This window comes from Trachypithecus francoisi, unplaced genomic scaffold (genome assembly GCF_009764315.1).
Source record: "Trachypithecus francoisi isolate TF-2019V2 unplaced genomic scaffold, Tfra_2.0 Lachesis_group8, whole genome shotgun sequence".
NCBI classification, from domain to species: domain Eukaryota; kingdom Metazoa; phylum Chordata; class Mammalia; order Primates; family Cercopithecidae; genus Trachypithecus; species Trachypithecus francoisi.
Window position 1 is genome coordinate 101645566 of NW_022681473.1, and position 14983 is coordinate 101660548.

The 14983-nt window shown below is 43.7% G+C and overlaps 1 protein-coding gene across 7 annotated transcripts in view; it reads left to right on the top strand.

Moving 5' to 3' along the window:
- The first annotated feature begins 7250 nt into the window (after nt 1-7250).
- TTC12 (tetratricopeptide repeat domain 12) overlaps nt 7251-14983 on the top strand; it is a 54789-nt gene continuing 47056 nt past the window's right edge. For 6 of the 7 annotated variants that reach the window (XM_033204528.1, XM_033204529.1, XM_033204525.1 and 3 more), the window contains exons 1-2: nt 7341-7903; nt 8950-9022. In XM_033204528.1, coding sequence (XP_033060419.1) covers nt 8965-9022 — 58 coding nt within the window. In that variant the 5' untranslated portion in view covers nt 7341-7903; nt 8950-8964. The other variant, XM_033204526.1, reaches the window with a different exon arrangement.

Here is a 14983-nt window from a genome sequence, read left to right on the forward strand (position 1 = left end):
CCAAAGCGCTGGGATTACAGGCGTGAGCCACAGCACCCAGCCGCACCTAAGTTTTTAAAGTATGGTTGATGAGAAAAGACAAAGAGAGACAAAGACAATTGTTTACACGAAAGAGAGAGCAGAGTAAAAGAGAAGGGAGACAGCTTATACAATCTCCAAGTCTCAGATTTACTGTACAACCTCCAAGTCTCAGACTCACTGTGAACAAATATTCTCCCATTTTTATTTAGGACATAAAGCAAAAGTAAAACTGAAGTACCACACAAGGGATTTAGATCAGGTGGAAGTAGTCATTGTGAAAATAAGATTCATAAAAGTTCTCTAGGAGAAATATATTTGAAATGCAAGTCAGCAACAATTTAAAAGTCTGTTTCTCTCTGTGCGTTTGAATATATATGAAAACACATAGACACTGACACTTAAAATGTAAATCACAACCAGTTATTTACACATACTCATATGCCAGGTCCCTAGACTTTGTCATTGTAACAAGTGAAGAACAAGTGGTCTGAGTGGCTGTATTAGACATGATAGGCTATGTTATGCTGCATTAACAAACAAGCCCCAAAGTTTTATGGATTATAACAAGAAAGATCTATTGCTCACTCATTCTACATACCCCTCAAAGGTGGACAGATATCTGTCCTCCATGTCCTCACTCAGGGACACTATCTGGTTGCTGGGTCAGGGAAAAGGACATGTATGGGGAGTCAAACTGGCTGTTAAAGCCTTCTGCCCGTTTGACTTCTCCCAGCACTGCACTGACCAAAGCAAATCACCCGGCCATAGAGAAGCGAGATCCTACGATGCACCTGGAAGGGGGGAAATTGGAATCTTCGTGGACAGCCCAGTGGCTATCCGGAGTTTACCAGGACTTCTGACATGTTAAAGTGATCAGTCTGTCAAGTGCTAAATTTATCCTGAAAAGTATTTTGTGACTGTAACAGTGCTTGTCCTCCAGGATGGACCTCTCTGGGAAGGCTGAGGCAGAGAAATTATAAACACCTTTATTCCTTTTCCATCTAGAATAACATATTTGAACCTTCCTCTAAGCAGAGCAAGAGATTAACTCACTTATTCAACAAATCTTTATTTAGCTCCAACTAAGCACCAGGGACTGGGGATACAAAGATAAAATAAAGCAAAATCCCTACGCCCAGGAAAGGCATTGTCTAGTTACCCTGTTGGATTTAGAGTGTTGGGACTTGGAGTAAAGTTTGGGTTCACAGAGATGTATGTGGGACTCACCAAGATGGAAGTGACTTCTGAAGAAGCCACAAATGTCTGTGGCTTCCAGCTCAACCAGGAGCAAACATGCTGCCCCCAACTTTTGTATTGCTCCTGCCCAAGGAGCTCTCATCATTCCCTGGTCTCTTGCCTTGCTGTGTCCCTGTTCCACACCCTTCCTATGGCTTCCCTCCTGGATATAGCTGCCCCTACCCACATCCCTGGGCTCATCTTGCACCACTCTTGCCTTTCACAATGTTCCTTGCCTCTAAACTTTTACCAGTCCTGCCCCTCTGCCTGGAGTCATCAGCATACTCCCAGCGTGCACATTAACCAGGGAAATCCCTATTTTTTTTGGGACTTGCCTGACAGCATTTCCTCCTCCCTCACTCTTCCTTAGGCACTAAACCTTCACTGCCCTTATCATACTGTTCTATTAATATAATAATCTGTTGAGGCGTCTGTCTTCCTCAGTGGACTATGGGATTCCTGAGGACAGAGGCTGTGCCCCTGGCTCATAGTATGATATTTGGTCACAGCAAACACTCCAACAACTTTTGTTGATATTTCTGTGGCAGAGAAATATGATGAGATTATCAGTAAAAGAGATGCAAGCATGAAAATATATCCCATAAGGTTGGGCACGGTGGCTCACATCTGTAATCCCAGCACTCTGGGAGGCTGAGGCAGGTGGATCACCTGAGGTGAGGAGTCCAAGACCAGCCTGGCCAACCATGACCAACATGGTGAAACCCCGTCTCTACTGAAAATGCAAAAATTATCTGGACACAGTGGCAGATGTCTGTAATCCCAGCTACTCAGGAGGCTGAGGCAGGAGAATTGCTTGAACCCAGGTGGTGGAGGTTGCAGTGAGCCAAGACCATGCCACTGCACTTCAGCCTGGGTGACAGAATTAGACGCCATCTCAAAAAAAAAAAAAAAATCCATTGTAGGATAGTATTCCAAGTGTGTATGGGGAGATATAAAATGGAAAAATGACTTCAAGGAGAAAAAATAATAACATAACCTTCTTAATTTCATGATCTCAGTAACAAATTGCTCCAATGTTTAAAGTTTATTGGATGAGATGCATTTAAAAATTAACATGGATTTCATTTTAAAATAGCAACATTTCTATTATGCTAGTATAACAATATTATTTGGACTTATGATGAAAAAAATTAGATATAAACATTAAGAGAGTGTTAGTTGAATGAATGAATGAATTAATTAATTAATTAAGAGTGCTTTCCATATCAGTTAACATTAGGTTTGACTGGAAGTGACAGAAAACCCAAGATAGCAGAATCTTCAATTAAAGTCTTTGTATTTCCAGCAACTGAAGTATCTCTTGTTGGTGTTCAATGTCTCGCTCACATAGAAATAAGAAATTTGGCAGTCCAAAGCCCATGAGGCAGCTCCATGATCTCAGGACCCAGTCTCCTTCTAGATCCTCAACACAATGCTTCTATATCATGGTCCAAAATGGCTGACCCAGCTCCAGCCATTAGGTCCCCATTCCAATCAGCAAGGAAAAGGAAAGGCAAGGAAAAGAACATCCTTTTGGGGACACTTCCCAGAAGCAGCACCACCACCTCTGCTTGTATGTAATTGGTTAGAACTTGGTCATGTATTACACAAGGAAAGCTAGGAAACACAGTCTATTCTACGTGTCTTGGGCCTTGCTAAAAATTGGTAGATCTGAAGAACAGGAGAATAAATATTAAGGGACAATCATCAATTTACTCCACATCTACACTTGGATAGCTCATGGGCATTTTGGACTGGATATCATAAATCTGAACTCATCTTTTCTCCAAATGTGATTAATATTCTCTGGCTCAGCCAATGGAGAACCTTAATCTGGTTCAAGCTGGAAACCTAATGTTATTATTGATACTTTCCTGCTGTCAATCCTTCCTCCAAAATACATCTCAAATTCATCTCTATTGCTATAGCCAATACCCACTATTAACCTCCTAACTTGGCTCCCAGTGTCCCTCTCACCTCTTTTCAGATCATTCTCTGCATTGCAACCAGAATGACTTTCTAAGAAAATATAAAAATCTGAGCATGTCACTCTTCTGCTAAAGCCCCTGGAAGGCCACCTATGGTGCTTAGGATAAAGACCAAAAACCTTTACATGGCTTTCAAAGGCCTAATGTGATCTGGCCCTTGCTTCATCTTGTACTGCTTACCTTTTGCTCTCCATGCAGCAGACAAACTTGGCATTCTGCTGGTTCCTCCTCCATACCAGGCTCCTTCCTGACTGCCCATGCCATTTGCTGTTTCTCCACCTCCCTCTTTAACTGTCCAATGCCCACTCACTCCCCCAAGTCTCTTCTTGAACACCACATCATCAGGGAAGGCTTCCAGTGTTTGAGACTAGACTTTCATGGCACCCTGTGCTACCTTTGCTTTTCACCCTTTACTTTTTATAGCATTTATCATGATGAGAATTTACATGATGATTTTGTTTATTGACCCTTATTCCCCTTGGGTGATAAGCAAGCTCCTTGAGTCTGGTGACCAGGTACCACTGGTGCTCTGCTGCATCCCAGCATTTAATGAAGTGTCTGCACTTTGCTACTCAGTGTGGCCACAGTCCATAGAGGGGTGTCACTGCAGACCTCAGCCCCTATGCCTGTTTAAACAAGATCCCCAGGCAATTTCTACATACAATCAAGGTTTGGAGGAGCTGGTCTAACATATACTAATCATAGTTGTAGTAATAGTTAATAATACTTACTAGTTATTGATAATGCTCCAGGCATTGTTCTAAGCACATTGCCTGTATTAACTTATGTACCTCTCACAGAAACCCTATGGGATAGAGAATCATTTAACAACTCTGTTTTACAGATAAGGAAACTAAGGCCCACAGGGATTAAGTAACTTGCTTAAGGTCACACATCTAACAGCAGCAGTAGCAGATGCATATTGTATGCCCACTGTGTATAACAGACCAGTTACATTGAGACACAGGATGTACAGCACAGAAAGAATCAGATCACAGGGCACCAAGTGAGGGGGTGGAGAGCTAGAGTGAGGAGGAGCCCCTCAGATCTATCTCTCGGTGGAGTGATGGGCTGGGGTTTTTAAGGAGATCATGGAGAGCGAGGGGCTAGAAAACTGGGGTAGTCCATTGGTGGGATAAGGGGGATGAAAGTATCAGAATTTGGAAACTGCATTCTTTGGTGAGTCAGCTTCTGCTCAGCTACAGTAGGAGACCTGGATGGGGGCCAGCAGGACAGGGTCACAGTGGGGCCCTCAGACCAGCTGGTGTCAATGGGTCCTTTAGAACAGCTGACATTAGTAATTTCACTGGTTTGCGGGACCTGAAAGAATATTTCAAGTAGAAAACGTAATGTTTTATGTTCAAGTTGTTATCTATAGAGCAGTTAAGGGGAACTATAATCTTGTAACAGGTCTATGTGATTCTGAGATAACAGACACCAAACAATTGTGAAGAAGCAGGCCAGAGAACAAGCTGACCTCGTGGTTCATGCTGAATGTGCTGCAAGCTGGGCTTGTTTTATTTCTCCCCTTCCCTGCTTCACTGATTAATTTTATAAAGTTTGTAAGGATGGTTTCAGTAGTGTTAGCAATAGGAATATGATCCCCAGTACCTAACACAATAGAAGGTGCATGGTAGGTGCTTAAAGACATTTTAATGAATGCTAATAGGTGGAGATGTGAGATTTGAACCCGGCAAAATTGCTCCAGAGCCCCAGCTCTTAACCACTTAGCGTGTGATGAATATTGTCAAGTGCACCCCAGGGGTCTTCCACTGCATCTAGCACACTATAGACCACTCACATTTGCTGAACGAATATGTGAGTGAATGGTTATGTGGTACAGTCAGTTGTGGGCAGATACCTCTGGAACATAGGAAAGGAGTTTAGTGAAAAGAGTAGTAGGATAGGAGGTAAGTGATTTGGAACAATTGGCCTCAAAGTGATAAGAAACATCCTGAGTTTGGGGACCATAGGCATATAGCCTTCATGTGTTCAAGGCCTCACAGGCCTAAGAGGAAAATGGGATGATACTAATGGTGATAACCAAAACATCACTGGTTCTTGTCTCCATCAATTCCCATAGGCTGGAAGATCACTGTAAAATACCCCATATCTTTCTGAGGATCCCTATGGTGTGCCTGGCCTGTGCTCATCAACGTCCTTGCTCCTGCCAGGCACCTACACTCTTTGCTACTTCTGCTGAGGCACCTCAGTCCCTTGGGACAGCCACTGTGATCATGTCCTGCTGGGACCCCCAGGTCTCCTGTTGCAGCTGATGAGCGAAAAGACTCACTCTGCTGATGCTGTACCTGTTCAGCTGCCAAGAGGAGTAGAACATCCCTGGCCCCTTTGTGTTTTGCTGCATTAGAGGGGTACCCAAGCAGGATGGCATGTGGACAAATACATCATAGAGACTTCAGTCAAACAGCTCTTCTGTTCTCTACAAGACACAGGCATGCATCCTATGGGGCCTAGGCCACAAGACAGTCAACATGCTGTACTTGGAATCAACATTAGAGCTAGCTGGCCATGCCTGGATCCCTCTCCCCTCTGGCGAATTCCATCTCTAGGGGCTCCTTGTTCCCTTCCAAACAGGTTTCCATAAAGCACTCATTTGCCAAGAAGTTCCAGGTGTTTCTGACCATGAACTTAAGCTCAAGTTTCCCCTAAACCTGCTTTTTTCTTCCATTGGTAACCCTGCACATAATACTCTGAGATTTTGTTTAGAAAAACAGACTGAAATTTCTTTAGGGCTGTGTGCACGTATTTGGGGCGTGAATGAATGTGCCCATTAGCTCATTCTGCTCTAAACCCTACCATGATCCTCCGGATGTCGTCTGCCACCTGTTCCTACTGACTAGGTACCAGGCACTGAAACCGCCATCGCAAAATTATAACTGAGATGGTGAAAGGGATCTGACCTAACTGACTCCATCTTGCTTCTCACCTCCAAGCTGTCTTTGTTCATTCCTAGGCATAGGCCAAACTAACTTTGGGAGAAACTTAGTTTATAGTTTAGCTTTAAAACAAAGACAATACCAGCTCTTTCCCAAACAAACCCCCTTCTTGCCTGGGGATTAGACTGCCTTTTTGGGACTAACAAATGAGCCTCAAAATTATAAATTATGGTTTAGGAGTCATGCAGCTAGAGGCTGATAGATTCTAAACCTCCTCAAATTGCTCCTGGGGATAACATAAACTATTGTAAAACCTAAGATCATTGCTTAAGATATTTGGCAGACACTGCACTCGATGGATCAGCTTGCACCACCCAGATGGATAAAATGGTTCATCTGGTCTTATGGCCCCCACCTAGGAACTGACTCAGCACAAGAGGGCAGCTTTGACTCCCTGCGATTTCATCTCCTATCCTTCCAGTCAGCACTCCTGACTCACTGACCCCACCAAATTATCCTTTACAACTCTGATCCCTGAAAGCTAGGGAGACTGATTTGAGTAATAATAAGACTCCGGTATCCCTCACAGCCAGCTGTGAGTGAATTACTCTTTCTCTATTGCAATTCCCGTGTCTTGATAAATCAACTCTGTTTAGGCAGTGAGCAAGGTGAATCTGGCCATTACAGAACTTTAACCACAAACCTTATGAGAAAGTGCCATTTCTCCATTTCATAGATGAGAAAACTGAGGATTAAAAAGGTTACTCAAATAATTCTCCTAAGGATAAATGTGTAAATCTTCTAACTCACACATTTATCAATAAACAAAACCAGATTCACAAGTACACTGGAGACTTTGTATTTTGGGCAAGGATATTAAGCTAATGGGAGTGAGACACCCCCTCTTCAGGGGAAAAAAGGCGAGCAGCAGGCGCTGCTTTAGAGACCAGCACTTTGCTTCCTCCGTCTCCCGCGCCAGGCATCGGGCATCCCAACCTCGACTTTGGCCTTGAACTTGGCGCGCTCCGGAACTAGAACTCTAGGGTGTTGATCGCGGCTCCACGCCCGCCCCCGGTCCCGCCCCCCGGCCTTTGACCCCGCCCTTGGTCCCGCCCCGGGCCCGTGGCTCCTGGCCCCGCCCCAGCCTAGGCCCGTCCGTGCGCCATTTCCTGTCTAAAGCTGGGCGAGTCAGGTTGGTGCTGCGGGGTATCCCGGAATCCCCCCTGGGAGCTGGTCCTGGACTGGCCTTCAGAGCCGAGCAGAGGACGCTGCTTTGGGCCCCAGAGCATGGGAAGGTCTCGGCTGCGGTCTGGGACCTGCTTGGAGGGCCCCGGGCCTACGGACGCTGGGGAGCGGTTGCCGGGCAACAGTGCGGGCGGCCTGGCCTCTTTGCGCCCGGCGGGCAGCGCGCGTCTCGCGCGGGCTCGGCGCGGGGCTCGGGCACAGGTCCCCGCTGCAGCAGCCCTATCGAGTGAAACACTGAGGGCGGCGTCGCTTCGCCGTCACCTGGCTCTGGCCTTCTCACCCTAGCGTGGCGGTGGCACTGGCCAGGCAGTGAGGACCCTGAGATCCATGCCCTGGGAGACAGGGGTTGTCTCCTGTCCCTGCACCCGCGTGCGTGCCTGCCTTCTAACCCTCGTACCGTTGGGCAGGTTAATTCACTGGACTGGGCCTCTGTTCCGTGGGAGTTGAAAAGATTTGACCTGGAAGAAACCCTACCGGTCATTCAGTTAAGCCGCAACCCCACCCCGTTTTATATAGGTAAGGATGCTTCACAGTGAGCGCTCGTCCCATGCCTGGTGCTTTACATCAGTCCCCAAAGTAGTCCTCGTGGTTTCTCTCTAACCTTCCCATAGTATGGGTGAGGACTCTGAGGCTCAGAGAGGTTGTGACTTTAGCCAGAATCACACAGCTTGTAACTGGTGGAGATAAGGACACCCAGACTCAGATTAAATCACTCGCAGTTTGTTCGTGGCAGATTACGTGTTAGAATCATGTTACACTACTATGAAACCTGGCCGTAAATCAGAATCACCTGGAAAGCGTTTAAAATCTACATTCGTGGCCGCGCACTGTCCCGGGTTTACTGACTCGAAATCTCGGGCTGCGGCTGAGGAAGCTGTATATTTAACAAACTTTCTGATGATTTTTATGATCTGTGGATGAAGCACTGAATACCTCTGGGTACACCACGGAGCCTTCTCGCACAAAAACAACTATAAAATAATGTCTAAGGTACCTAGAGCAGAAGAGACGCTGGTGAGCATGGTAACATCATGTTCTAATCCCTTCAGCCAATTTGTACCCTTTCTTCACTCTTCAGAAACAAGCCACAGGCGTATTTTAAACAAGTATGGACATTTGGATGCAAATTGCCCCAAGTTTGTCACCTGTCACACATCCACATTTAAGTTTCTGACTAGACCGGCCTGTCATGATCAAAGTCAGGAGTTAGTGTATTCTCTGTCCTTGGCAACCTGTCATCTGCTTTCTCCTCATCTCCATGCCAGGTCCCTAAATCGCCCGGATTGATGTTAGCTTTGGAAGAACTATTTGCAGAGGGTTTTCTGCACTGAAAGGAAGGCTGGAAGCTTTCTGGAAGCATTGCCGCACATAAATGAGTGCCTCTTGGCCTTAAATAGCAGTTGGAATGAAACGGATCACCCTACTGTTATTCATTGACATTTATAAACAAAACTGTCATAAAAATAATCACTTGGCTCTTAGTTTTAGAATGCTAATAAGCCTGACCATTCTGTTTAGTGCTTTATTATTATTAATTTCATCATTTATGCTGCATCCCTTAGGGATTCTGGTTCACAATGGATGCTGATCAAGAGAAAGATCTGCAGAAATTTCTTAAAAATGTGGATGAAATCAGTAAGTACTAGTAAATCATAAATTAATTTTTGCTTTAGAGAGGTGGAGTAGATAAAGGGAAATGATTACTCTTAAGTTCCTGGGTGGCTTGACAGGTTTGTAACTCTCGGGGAAAAAATGTAATTGAAATTAAACAGAAGGATATTGAGAGGCAAGTTATAGCCTCGGGGCCATATTTTCTGGCTGTTAATTGGTATCAGAGAAACTGTTAACATTCTGATAGGAATTCAGGCTGATGGTTTTCCTCCATATTTTGTATCCTTCTTTGTGGAATCTGGTCAAAACGAGCTGCTGTTTCCCCACTGACAATGAACCTAGCTGTTCCCTTCAAGGGTCTAGAGCCTCATACTGACAATGAACCTAGCTGTTCCCTTCAAGGGTCTAGAGCCTCATTGATCAGTGTGAGATTCCTCCCGTTTTAAAGTAGAGCCATTTCTGTTTTAGAGCTGCAGAGGCAAAATCAAATGGCTTTCCTTTAGAATCCATCAAATTACATGGGTGGCTTATGATCGTCATTCCCTTCTCTCCCTCTAGATGAGAAAGTCCTTTCCCAAGCTCAGACAGGATGGATCTCAAAGAAAATGTACTGTGATCCCACAGATCACTTTCAGGAATTTCCAAACCTATCAGTACCTGTTCAGGGAGCTTGTTTGAGTATAGAAACAAACAAACCAACAGGCAAACAGACCTTCCATAGTAAATACAAGAAATATGTTGAAATTGCTGCTTCTAGCAGATTGTCTGGGTTTATAGAATCAACTGGTTTTAAAGCTAGTTTGGGTGGCATCATAAATGTTACATGTATAATGCCTTGTGTGCCTCATGGGCCTGCTCATCCCCGAATGCTGTTCCATGGAGCTCTGGCCTTGGCCCACTGCTGCCTTTCTCTTCAGGTGGTCTAAACATGTAGCTTTACCTGCCACCAGTATGTGGTGGCCATGACCCCCACATCTACGTGGACACTTAGCCTTCTTTTCTGAGCCTCTGCCTCTATGATCACTGTCATACCTACTGTATCCCACAAATAACTCAAACTTAAATGTGTCTAAAATTGAGGCATCATCTCTTTCCCTCCCCTTTGCCCTCCCCCTCCCAAATAAAACCTGCTTCTCCTACCCTCCCCTTGATCCTGGTCTCAGTTGGTGACACCACCATCTAGAAATTTACAAGTCATCTGGGACTCCTCCCACCTCATAACCCTGCATCCAGTTAGCCATCTAGTGTGGTTGGAGAGCCATCCTCTCCAACCCTCCCTTTATTCTGGTTCCTCTCACCCAGACTGTTTCAACAACCCCCTGATTGTTTTTCCTATCTCCAGGTTTATACTCCCCACAGAGTAATGTATCTAAAATGCAAATCTGACCCAGACACTTCTCTGCTTGGATTCCTTTTGCAGTCACAATAAATCCCAAGCTCTCATCAGGACTTAAGTCCTCCCATGACCTTGTCCTTACCTCTCTCATATCTCCCTACCTCACGCTTGAGCAGCAATAAACTGCTGATTGTTTCCCCCACACATGCTCTGTGTTTCACACTCTGCGCTGGGTCTTTGCCATTCCCACTGCCTCTTCATCTTTTTTTTTAACCTGGCTAACTTGTATGGATACTCACAGTTCATTCAGGTATCATTTATACCAGTGCTGTCCAATAGAGCTTTCTGTGATGATGAAAATTTTCCATAATCCTCACTGTCCACTATGGTAGCCACTAGCCACATGATTATTGAGTATTTGAAATGTGGCTTATAGCTGCACTCTGTGTGGTTAGGATTCTGTGTGTTTATGGCTGCAGCCCAGGTTTGAAATGTGGCTTGTTTCAATTAATTTAAAGTTATATAGCCACATGTACATAGGTTCTGTACATTTACTTCTTGGGCTCTTGCTATGTGTTGAGTGTTGGTAGGCCCTAGAGAATATAGTCAAAGAATTACCTCTTTTCATGGTTTCAGTAGTGCAGTGGAGAAAACAGATATTAAACAGTAATTTCAAGTGTGCAATATGAGACACAGAGAGAATTATAAAGTGTAGGGATCTAACCCAGCTTTGGGAGGTTGTATTAGTCTGCTAGGGCTGCTGTAATGACAATGGCTGGCTTAAATGACAAAACTTTATTTTCTTAGAGTTCTGGAGTTTAGAAATCTAAGACCAGGGTGTAAGCAGGCTTGGTTTCTTCTGAGGCCTCTCTCCTTGGCTTGCAGACGGGCACCTTCCCGCTGCGCCGTCACATGGTCATCTCTCTGTGTGTGCATTTGTTTGGTGTTTCTCTTCTTATAAGGACACTAGTCATATTGGATTAGGGCAATAATTAATTACTTCTTTAAAGGCCCTGTCTACAAATACAGTCATACCAGGAGTTATAGCTTCAGCATGTGAATTTGGCAGGGGGGTTGCAATTTAGTCTATAACAGAAATCAAATAAAGTTTTCCTGAAGAAGTGAGATTTAAGCAAAATGTGAAAAGTGAGTAGGAGTTGGTCACTGGGGAGATGACAGGGGAGTATTCTGGGTGGGAAGTGAGGAGGCAGGAAAGCTAAGAGTGAAGAAAAAGTGTGGTGCTTTTGAGGAAGTGAAAGAATAAAAAGCCCCATATAGCTGGAAAGAAGAGATCAAGGAGAGAAGGGTCCAATCTGAATATGGAGGGGCCATATTAGGAAAGACCTTGGAAACCATGTAAGAAATTTGTGTTTACCCTGAAAGCAGTAAATCCATTCCAACTAATTTATGTAGTGACTCTTCCCTCAAGGAGATGGAGCATCTCTACCCCTTAAATGTGAGATACATTTAGTGACTTGCTTCCAAACAGTACAGTATGGCAAGGGAGGGAAGAAAGTAACTTTACAGTGGAAAAGGTTGACAAACACAATTTCAGACAGATGATCAAGGTTAACCTCCTGATAAATCACACTGATTGCATGCATCCTTGATATGCCATAATGTGCCATGGTCTTTTTCCCCAAATCCTGTAACCCCAATCTAACCATGAGAAAAATACCAGATAAACCCAAATTGCAACGTATTCTATGAAATACCTGATCAGTACTACTCAAAACTATCAAGGTCATCAAAATAAGGAAAGGGTGAGAAATGGTCACAGCCTAGAGAAGCCTAAGGAGACATGACTAAATGTCATATAGTGTTCTGGAGGGGCTCCTGGAATAGAAAAAGGACATTAGGGAGAAAAGCAATGAAATTAGAATAAAGTGTGGAGTTGAATCAATAAAAAAAGTTAATTAAAAGGCATGAAAGAAGAACTAAATAAATGGAGACATATTTAATCATAGAAAGACTTATTTGTTAAAGATGTCGATTTTTAAAATATTCTATACAGTAAATGCAATTTAGATCAAAACTCCCAAAGTAGTATGTACTAAAATTCAGCAAGCTGATTCCAAAGTTTACGTGGAAGAGCAAAGGACTAGCAAGAGCCAAGAAAACTGCAGAAAAAAAAAAAAAAAAAGGCAGGACAACTCTCCCTACCTGACGTTCAAGATTTATTATAAAGCCATGGTAATCAGTGCATGGAGGTTTTGGTGCTGGAAAAGACAATCGGGAAAGGAATGAAGAGCCTGGAGCAGATTCGCACATATTACAGAGCTGATGAGACACATTGCTGGCAGGGACTTCTCAACAAATAATGCTCCTGCCCTACATGAAAGTCAACTCCAGGTGAATTACATACCTTAATGAGAAAAAAACTTTAAAACTTTTATAAGATACCATAAAATAGTATATTTATAACCTTACTGGCACAAAAGGCCTAAATTGTAAAGGAAACGATTGGTATATTTAACACATTAAAATTAAAAAGAAAATCTCTTCAACAAAATATTCCATAAAAACAAGTGAAAAGACAGAGCATACCCAAGGGGAAGATGCTTGGAAATACATGTAACCAGTCCAGAATATACAGCTGATAAGGATAGGAGACAGGGGAATAGTGGGTAGGAGAGCGTGGTTCCCTGGCAAAGACCCCACCTTTGAGCCTGGAGATCTGCAGCCCTAAGTGGGAGCAGGCATTTCTGTTTTCGTGCCCAAAAAGTTGCCTTTTGGCTCGCCATGCTCCCCTATCCTGTGCCCATATAAACCCTGAACTGCAGGCTCCAGAAGCAGACAAGCAGGTGAGGAGATGAGGACACAAGCAGACAAATGGCAGAACGACACAGCAGAGCAAAGAGGAGGAATGTCTGAACGCTGTGAGGAGTTTGGCTGGGAGCAGTCAGAGGGAAGTTTGGCCCCTGGATGGCCAAGCTCCAGGGGAAGATCATCTTTCCATTCCATCCCCCCTTCCAGTTCCCCATCCATCCTGCTGAAAGCCACCTCCACCACTCAGTAAAACCCCACATTCATCCTTCAAGCCTGTGTGTGAGCCGGTTCTTCCGGGGACGCTGGGCAAGAGCTCAGTATACAAAAAGCTGTCACTTCCCTCTGCCCTTGTGAAAAGGCAGAGGATCCGTCGAGCTGGTTAACACTCAAGTCGTCCACAGATGGCAGGGCTAAAAGGACACACTGTAACACGCTCCCAGTTGGGCTCCTGCACTTGTCCGTCTACATTCTCCTCCTTCCCTCAGGGGTTTGAGCAGTGGTGGTGACTGAACAGGCAAGCCACACCCCTGTCGCATGTCCTTCGAGAGGGATCAGAGAACTCCCCTGTTTCACAATCAAATCAACCAGGCATGGTGGTGTGTGCCTGTAGTCTTAGCTACTCAGGAGGCTGAAGCAGGAGTATTGCTTGAGCCCAGGAGTTCAGATCTGGCGTGGACAACATAGCCAGACTGTCTCTTAAAAAAAGAAAATTTTTTTTGAAAAGAAATTATGTTAACTAATAAGAAAGAGACAATGACCCAATAGAAAATTAGCCAAGGATAGGCTCTTCATAGAAATCCAAATGGGTGCAAATCAGTAAGAGGATGCTCAATTCCAATCACATTCAGCAAAATGCAAATGAAACCATTAATGAGATACCATTCCCATTCATTACATTGACAACAATTAAAAAGTTTAACCTAGCAAGTGATGACAAGAATGTAGAAGAATGGGAACTCCCTCTTGTACACTTTTGTAGGAGTAAAAATTGGTACAGCCACATCCTGAAGGATTTGTAACATACGTGCACAGGGAAATATGTAAATAAAGGTATTCAATTCAGCATTTATTTACTTTAGAAAAAACTAAAATTAAAAACCACCTGGCTATCAAGAGAATGGAGTAACTATGGTATATATAATGGTTTAAATGAATCAACTGGAATCATATGTATCAAGAACAGATCTCTAAAGCATCTTAAGAGAAAAAAGTGAGTTGCAAACGAATGCACATTTTATACAACTATTTTTAAAAATCGTTTAAATATTACATACACAAATATTCTGATAGATTGCAAGAATGGTTACAAATTCCTTTCTTCCCATCAAGGGTGGAGCCTATTTCTCTACCCCTTGAATCTGGGTTGGCCATGTGTCTCACTTTGACCAAAAAGATGTTTGCAAACATGACACAAACTGAGGCTTGAAAAGTGCATGTGAATTGGGGCTTGCACTCATGCCACTCATGAGAAGGTAAGAGACACTTCCCCTCGTTGCTTGCATTTCTCAAGCCAGCAGCCTGCGGACTTTCTAAAGCAGAGCCACTTGGATGACTGACAGTTGACCATGGATATGTGTGTGAGTCCATCTGAAACTGGAAGAACTGGCCAGCTGAATCCAGCTCAAATTGTTGACTTAGAGAATTGTAAGCTAAGCCACAAAAATGGTGGTTTGTTTCAAACCACTAAGTTTTGATGTGGTGTGTGATGCAGCAAAATCTAAATGATACAAATACTAAGCATTAAAACATGCTGGAGAAAAGATACCATTAACTTATAAATGGCATAGAAACAAAAATGTTATATTACTTTCTGTATGCTTGAAATATTGTACAATTAAAAAATTTCAAATTTCCTTGAGTCAGTGGGAAATGAAGAAATT